The sequence below is a fragment of the Liolophura sinensis genome, chromosome 6 (assembly GCF_032854445.1).
Source record: "Liolophura sinensis isolate JHLJ2023 chromosome 6, CUHK_Ljap_v2, whole genome shotgun sequence".
Lineage (NCBI taxonomy): Eukaryota > Metazoa > Mollusca > Polyplacophora > Chitonida > Chitonidae > Liolophura > Liolophura sinensis.
Window position 1 is genome coordinate 28,924,948 of NC_088300.1, and position 8,877 is coordinate 28,933,824.

Here is an 8,877-nt window from a genome sequence, read left to right on the forward strand (position 1 = left end):
TCGTCAGTGTTAACAGTAACAGCCCTACACATTTCCTTTCACCGCTATATTCTTCCCTCTTGGGGGAACTTGTTACAGTTACAAAACGTCTTTGTATCCTTCTTATTATCAATCAAACAAACATACAAATAAACAAACAAACTAAAAAAAGCTTTGAGCTAATCAAGGTTTAAATTGCATCAGTTAGTTTATTTGAGTTTGTTGAAGATAATTATGTTGTCCATTTGACTATGTTATGACACACGTAAATCATCCAAACCGGGAGACCTGAATGATACGTTGTTGTTTTGGGAATTTGTTGGACGGATTCTCAACTTCACGGGGAATGGAACTTTCTCTCCGGCTGAAGGAATCCGGCTAGTGCGAATGTATTACGGCCTGGAAGACAAAACAAAGTGTATTATCTATTATGTATGAATGACTGATATTGTTACATTTTCATATATTCGTTTATCTCGACAAACCACCAAATTAATGTTTGATAATATAGTCTCACTGACCTGAACGCACAGCACGTGACTTCTAACTATTACAAAAGAAACAGCGATGTTTAGTCTTAAGCTGAATCACAGATAAGCTCACGAAGCTTAAGCTGAATTTCCCAGGAAATTTGTTTCATCGATGCACTTCCACAGGGATTTGTATGTCCTATCTATTAATTTATGTGATTCGCGTAGACCGCCGTATCAAGAAACTTTCGCTCATACAACAGCGGTCAGGTTCATTTATTTATTTATTCCTTAGTTGTGTAAGTCAACATATTATTGAGTACGGCGTAAAATTGGAATGAGATAAATAAATAAAACGTTTTACGCTGTACTCAAAAATATTTCACATATACAACGGCGTTATGGTGGGAGAAAACCAAGCAGAGCCCAGCGGAAATCCACGGCCATCTGCAGGTTTCGTCAGGTTTATAGTGGGAGGCAAACCAAAGCGCCCGGAGTAAAACACAACCATTCTCTATAAGTACCTGACAGACCTCCAGACATAACTCCGTAGCCGAATCATCCACAAATCCACGGCCGATTGGCAGAGGTGAGGACGTTGTGGCCAAATGAGCCAATGAGGGCCATCGACGTCAGTCACAGCCATCAGCCACTCTACAGTTCCAGATCTCACAAGTGAATCTTTGTGAATGGGGCGTGACTTGTATACTTACCATTGTCTGGCAGTCACGTCTTTCCAGGCTGTCTCCATTCCCGACGGATGTGCGTTCAAAAATTTCATTCACCAGATAACACCTGCAACAATGCATATATAAGTGCAACAGCTTTATTGTGCTCACAGTCATATAATAATATAATATAATATAATATAATTATAATATAATATAATATAATATAATATAAATATAATATAATATAATATAATATAATATAATATAATATAATATAATATAATATAATATAATATAATATAATATAATATAACATAACATAACATAACATAACATAACATAACATAACATAACATAACATAACATAACATAATATAATAATTCAACAATCTGTGGAACAGGCTATTCATTATGAAGAATAGATGTCCCAGAGTGGATAAGTTTGGGCGTTCAGTGGACGCTTTATCGAAAATTGGCCTAAGGTACCATTTGGTGACTAATAAATCAGTGATGACTCATTTTACCACAATATTTCAGGCACATGTATTTGCACTGATACGGAGTCACTGATACTCGGCAGATACTATGCTCGTCTTGTACCTTTATTGACGAAAGATAATAGAAATGACTACATTTATAGCTTATTGCAAATGGCTGTCTGTAACACTCCAAGAAATTTTCGAAAGTTCTTGGTTAAATCAGCTAAAATGCAACACGGATCCAACACATGACGCCCATCAATAAACGCAAAAATTATAAAGTGAAAGTAAAGCAAAGTTATAAATGTGGTAAAATAACAACTCACATGTTTGGGAAATATTTAATTTCCTCCACAAGATGATCAAAGGCGCACACCTGAACGTTGACGTTACGAGTACAGGTGAACGTTGAGGCTTCACATACCGGGTAACCCGTGGTGTTCAGTTTGCATATGGTAAACTCCGGGCAGTGATGGTCACTGCATCTGTCTGAAAAGAACATGCCATGGTTAAGTTATTTTACATGTCTGCATGAAACAATATATCATAGGGTATTCATTATATCTGTCTGAAAACAGTACAGCATCTGGTGATCATGACATCGGTCTGAAAACAATATACCATGAGGTCGTCACTACACTTGTCTGAAAACAATTTACTATGGGGTATTCATGACATCTGTCTGAAAACAATATAGCATGGGGTCGTCATTACACTTGTCGGAAAACAAAGTGCCATTGTTGAATTTTGTCGTTCAACAACGACAAAGAGAACTCTAAATATTAACATAGAGATTCCTAAAATAAGTCACAATTCTTGCGCAGTAAACTATTTTAAAGTTAAAGTAAGTTTTACATCTGTCTTGAAACAGGACAAAGGTCGGTTAATCCACACACCCGATGTACAAACTGAAGTAGGAAATATTTGCTCTTCAGTTTTAAGGATTTACAAAAACTGTGTAAAAGTAAAAGCAAACTGCCAATATGGTATTTTCTGCCCCCGCGTTTCGGCTTACCTCTGCATACCCCTTTTGTTTTGTCTGCATGGGTCTCAAAATGAATAGGAGCCCCGCAGTAGGTTCCCACGGCGCACTCCTCTGTTGTCGAGCACAATTCTCCCCGGGCCTGTCAGAACAACAATAGCAACCACAAATGTAAAAGACTGAATGGAAAGTGAGGAACCTTCCCGTCTAAAGTAATCCATACTAAGTTGTGTATTCCTGTGTAAATTGTTAACGTTTTACTCACGCATTGCAAAAGAACAGTGGTCAGTAGGGCTTGGACCGGAATTACACGGGAATGTTAAACCATATAGAGGCACTTTAGCTATTTTTTCGATCCAAGATAAAAGCAACAATTCCTTTGTATTAGAATGAGACTGTTTCAAAGTGACCTAATTTTGAATATACTTTTGAACGTTGGCTGATGATGACTGAACACAGTTTGATTAGAGTCAAAGAAAACACTAAAATGAAGTATATGTCTGACGAAAGGCCAATGGAGGGACAAAAACGGGGCGCAAAAAAAAGCATCTCAGTAGGGCAGATTCAAGTTCGAATTTTTTTATCGCTAAAGGTAAAAAAGTCCTAACCTGTCAAAAATATTAATCAACCATTTTTATATGTTTATATTTACTATAACATGGGCGTCTAAAAAACCTTTAACAAAGAGCTATTCAACTGATTAGCTGAACGTTTGTGAACTTAAATGAGAAAAAAATTTAAATATCAGTCAAATACCCTTGAAAAGAGTATCCTCTTCCTAGCTGGTCCATGCCATAAAAATTCTAATAAGTACCTCAAGTTGATAAATAATAAATAAAGTCAGAGCCAAAATCCGCTGTGGGCGACTCCATTTTGCCTAAGAACTAGTCCTGAAGTCTTCTGTTTTGGGAGGAGAATTGCCATCGGAAACTGCCGAAGTACAGTTCGTACATTTCTGGTAGCACTCTTCTTCCCAGGAGGTAGCGAACAGTACAATTCGTTTTCCGCTGACGATCGGGGAACCGGAATGTTGGACGTAGGTTCCGAGTTTACACGAACATGCCGGCAGTTTTAACTCATTGGCTGAGAGGCCCCCCCCCCCCCCACCTTAAGCCTCAGCATAAATTACGGGGTGTTGAAGATGGAGGACGCGATTTTCAGGCTTTACGTGTATGCCGAGGAAAAATGGCAAAATTATTCAGCAGGCACCACCAGATAGAAAAAATGTGCTCTTTTCAGCCTATATTATAATGTTTTTAGGTCTTCTTCACCTATAAGGAAAGAGTTGTCTCCAGAAATCCTCCAAACTCAAGGAAACAGGTAAAGGGAAAATTAACAAAAGTTGTCTTAACATTTTTGACACGTCACCTGATATAGCGAGACTGCTTTTGCCTAAAGCGACCATAGGGTTCGAAATCGTAACTTTTCTATTCCTTTCGTTTTCTCCGTTCCCTTAGTGAAGTATAACCTACTGGACACTCGTTCAGAGAGTAGCACTTACCGGTAGTCTTTTTAATAAACATAAGATAAATTTTACCTGACCACAAGGACAGTAACAAAAACTGTCGGAGTTGGCTTCGCCCACAGGACGGAGAGTTCCCAGAAGCTTGTTTGGTCGCAAACAGGTACATCGTGGATCGTTGTCCTCACACAGGTCAAAGCTTGAGGAACACTGACCGACGACCAGTAAACTAGCCAGAACGCAAAACAACTTCATCGTTCTCTGTCTGCGAGCACAAGGGAGAGAGATATACTCAGAGCTCGTGATTTTTGTCTGATAGCAATGACCACCTCGGTGACTGTAATCAGGCCTTCTTTGATACTTACTGACGTATTGATTTCAAATTGATTTCGTTAAGAAGACTTAATCCTTAAAAATCGACGTCCTACCTAAAACAGGTGTTAAGTATCAACTTTGAAAAATTACATCTTACGTTAAGCACGTTTATCGATGTCATCCGACACTTTGAAAACGTATTTATTTTTATCAGAAAGCCATATGTGGCTACTTTTAGCATCTTTAGCCAGCCACGTGGACGGACTATGTTAGTGTAGGATTCTTTCAATGGATAAGACATTTGAATTCAAATAAAAAACGCAATTTATTTTTAATAAGGAGAGATCTTTCAAATGAAAAAAAAACAAAAAACAAAACATTTAAAGGTATTAAAGCCATATACTTTTCTCGTTAAATAGTTTTCTAAATATTTTGGTGAAAGACTTTTTGATCTCCACCAGATATATATTATGTACCTATATAACACCAATGCAGAAATTGTGTCCTGTATCTAATTCTATACTAGCGAGACGCATTCGTTTGGTATATTCTGTATGGGCAGATGAACTGGTTTGTGTGAACGTATTACAGCCAATACTTTAACACAACTCAAGTTCCCAAAGCCATAAGTAACAGAAAATCCATGCATTAATTAAGACTGGTTAGACGTACCACATTACCATGACGAGGGGTGATTAAACCATAATCATTCCATTCTTTACAAGATAACTGGGGAGGGGAGATAAATAATTATCAGTACTCCATTCCATGATGATGGGAACACAGACGATTCATATCAGGCACATCGGATACTACATGTATATAGAGGCCCATCATCGCATACAGTTACGACAAACTGCCATCCGTCTTGCAAGAGTTTAATGGTCACTTTAAATGTGAGTGCAAAGAATTCCTTTGGGTAAATCGGCCGTGCTGTGACTGAGCCTTTACACAAAAATGTTACTTAATATAACCACATAAACAGAATATTGATTTCACATTATTTATTACTTGTCAGAGCTTAGATATCAAAAAGACAGAACTTACACAATAATTTTACATCATGCGCTCCAAACATATCGTATAATGCAATGTTTGATATTTTGACAAACGTGAAATTGACAACGGCTTCGTGGAATACGGATTATGTGCATCGGTGAGGGTATCACGCAGCCAACTCACTCATTATTTGATAGGTTTTTAACAAAATCATTTTTTGTATATGCAACGACGTTAAGCTTTTCTGTAAGGGGAGCCCAGAGTGCCTGGAATAAACCACCCTCATTCGCTCTAGGTTCTCGAGAAACCTCTCGCACCAGAACCACTCCATTCCAGTCTGTTTCGTCATTGGTCATGCATGGATGGGCTGCGGCGAGCATAAGGCCTTAGTCACGTGGCCCATCGAGTCTTCCTGCTGATAGAGAATTGATTTTTTCCATCCTCAGCGGAGAACACATTTCAGAGGAATTATTAATTGATTGATTGTAGATTATTGATTGATTGATTGATTGATTGATTGATTGATTGTTGTTAAACGCCGCGCTCGAGAATTTTTCAGTCATATGATGGGGCCCAGGTTGATGAGTAAACCATCGCCCTCGGGCACATGACTTAAGACCACAACCGTAACAGAGAGACCTGAAATCGTACATGCCCCCTGATTGGTTAAGTTACAGTTGTAGCGCGCCAACGCTTTAATCGTCTCGGCAACCCAGCTCCACCACAGCAAACTCTCAAGGTGCTATTGTGTTTACTATTCACCATTTTAGACAGCAATGTCTAAACTACAAGCAACTAGATAACAATACACATTGATCTAGGCATTCTGTATGTTATTGTTTTATCCAAAGTCATACAAACGAGCACAAAGACATGAAAACGCTCACATTTTTTCTCTTTTTATTCACACTGTGGCTGCTTGATGGTAGAAGTCAAATAACCTGTATGGATTTCTGAAAGAAAATTACACAAAGGCTGTGTCAGGCATTCGTCAGATGCGTGTGTTTCCTCTGGCATTGGATCATAAAAACAATACTTCAAACATATGAACTCTGTGTCGTATTTACACCATGCTTTTTACAGCGGACGGTTGCAAATGCTTTCGAATAAAGTAAACCATTACCTGAACAAGGTCACAAAAGAAAGTCTACAGTAATGACGTCATCCGAAACAATGGAGCTGAATCCAATAAGCAGGGATTAGCCGCCCGCAAGTAAGAAGTGCTGAAAGGAATTGGATTCTGACCTGGGGGATGTCATGAAGAGTCCAGACAAATGAAAAAGAAGGTACATAAAGGAGGTTCAATAATTGCGGAAGTGAAATTGCTTAGTCGGCGTTTTCCTTTATTTGAAGAAGTTGCTACAAAATGAAAACTTTCAAGTCAACTCTGATGATTTCCTGTCATCCTTGTGTTTATGTGTTTCCATTCCGTTGCTAAGGTGCCAGTCAGTGCTATTGTCAAACATGCAGGGTATTACGCATATGCTCTACTCTAAAGGTACCTCCATTGGCGTCTGTCGGTGCAAGATAAGCACCTCATGTGAGCATGGGAGTAAAGCACGTAAACATCAAAGCTTTTTGGCTTCTCAGGGTCAAAAGCTTAGTATGGGACTGTACATCAATCAAGTATGATTATCAGCTCTGACGAATTCCAGACCACCTAAGAAGTGAGATGACACCAGAGAGATATCTCTGCAGAACTCTGTTATTCAGACTTACTTTGGTAAGTTTCAAAGAATTTATCCACTACTTTAATTCAGATCTTTAATTCAAATCAACTTTTAACAAGTACAGAAACATAAATCGCACACATTTCTTTATTGGCAGACCCACGCAGATCTGGGGTTTTCTAAATCTGTCAGCGCAATTGTTTTGAGTAGTGTATTCTCTTGGCAATGGGTTGTTTCATAATGCTGTAACTATTAATGTAAGGTTTGATTACTTGCACTTTGGACATTATTGAGATAATTGTAACAATATTCCGATGGTAATATTGCACTATTATTACTAACATCAGGGAATTGTTGTGTTACAGGCACTGTTTATCGGTTATGGACTATTTATAGGAAGGCAACAATCGGCTTGTAAGTGGCTCAGCAAGATAATGTATGAACAGAAAATCTTTTAAATATCCTGTATCTATACCCGGCCTATATCCTTGTACGTGGAAATAAATTGCTTGGCATCATGTATGGAAACGCATAAAAAATTGGTTCCAGGAAGTGTAATCCCAAATAAGGATAGCACAGTTACGTATGTGATGTGATCACTTTCCTGATTTTTCTAGATGACATTCACCAATCTGATTCCCTGGGCGTTAAAAATGAACGTTTACTTTAGTAATTGCTCTTTTTCAACTTTCTTTATGATTTTTTTTCACGTTTCCTATGTTTTTTTGGAGTCCAAGTGTAATTTAGTTTTTAATAGGCGGCAATCTGACATATACTTCTCGTTAGTGTTTCCTTTGCCTCTATGAGACACCACAAAAAGATAAACAAGAACATGACAAAATATAAATACAAACATGAAGGGATCTACAGTAATATGGAGAGGAATACATCAGCTCAGTGCAAACGATTCTTTGCTGGCGGACAATCTAAGTTCTGAGTTCCGGTTCCTTTGTTTTTGTTGAATTGGCTTTTGTGAACAAAATAGTTCTCCCGTGGCTTGCTCTGTCAATAATTGTCATGTTGTATAATAGACTTCTTACAAGATCTGCATCGTAAATATATCTCTAGATTGGGTAAGACATGGCTTGTCGTCAAGTACTTAAAAGGTTCGCAGTTTTGAAACCTAAGAACGTACTTAGTTGGTTTCTCTGAATGAATTTTCTTCAAATTAGAGCTGCTTTACATCTGGGTAACTATAACCTGGTATACAAGGTTACTGTTGAAAGCTGGTCTTTAAATTCTTAACATTTCGGAGAGTTTTGCTGTATTGTATATCACAACTATTTTGATATTCCAGTATATAGAGTTCTTTTATATTTTTTTTATCAGTGTTGGAAGCGTCTTTTAATTTAGTCATATTCCGCCATAACATAATTATGTCTGAATTAGAATGCAGCATTCTTTCAGCATTAATCGACAAGGAACCGTTAGATTCTACTTTCATTTTATGGACGACACACATTTGCTTATCAAGTCTGATCGAAGTTTAAAATATTCCATCAACAGTTAAAATCTATTATTGTTTCCTTGAAAAACTAATTCCGCAATTTAACACATTCTGGACAATTTACACAATTTTTCAGATACGGTTTTATAAATTTAGTCTAATCCAACGAGACAAAAAAATTTGTATTTCCAAGTCTCTATTCACTTCAGCTTAAAATTAAAGATTATTCGTCTATTTGTAAATAAAGATTATTTAGCCTTAAATGGCCCGCGTTGCGTCAGTATGAATGACAAAAATACAAATACATATTTGGATTTTGAAGAAAAAAGAAAACGTTTTTATTAAGATATTTGGAGAACTTATGGATGATATGTTAAAAACAACGATACATAAACTAACAAGA

General features: G+C 37.4%; 1 protein-coding gene across 1 annotated transcript; it reads right to left on the reverse strand.

Moving 5' to 3' along the window:
- Positions 1 to 168: 168 nt before the first annotated feature.
- Positions 169 to 4,381, reverse strand: LOC135468933 (uncharacterized). Its single transcript, XM_064747421.1, has 5 exons — positions 4,119 to 4,381; positions 2,615 to 2,723; positions 1,926 to 2,088; positions 1,163 to 1,244; positions 169 to 378 (listed from the first exon to the last, which is right to left on the reverse strand). The coding sequence occupies exons 1-5, from the start codon at positions 4,296 to 4,298 to the stop codon at positions 358 to 360; spliced, it is 555 nt and encodes a 184-aa protein (XP_064603491.1). The 5' UTR covers positions 4,299 to 4,381; the 3' UTR covers positions 169 to 357.
- Positions 4,382 to 8,877: the final 4,496 nt, after the last annotated feature.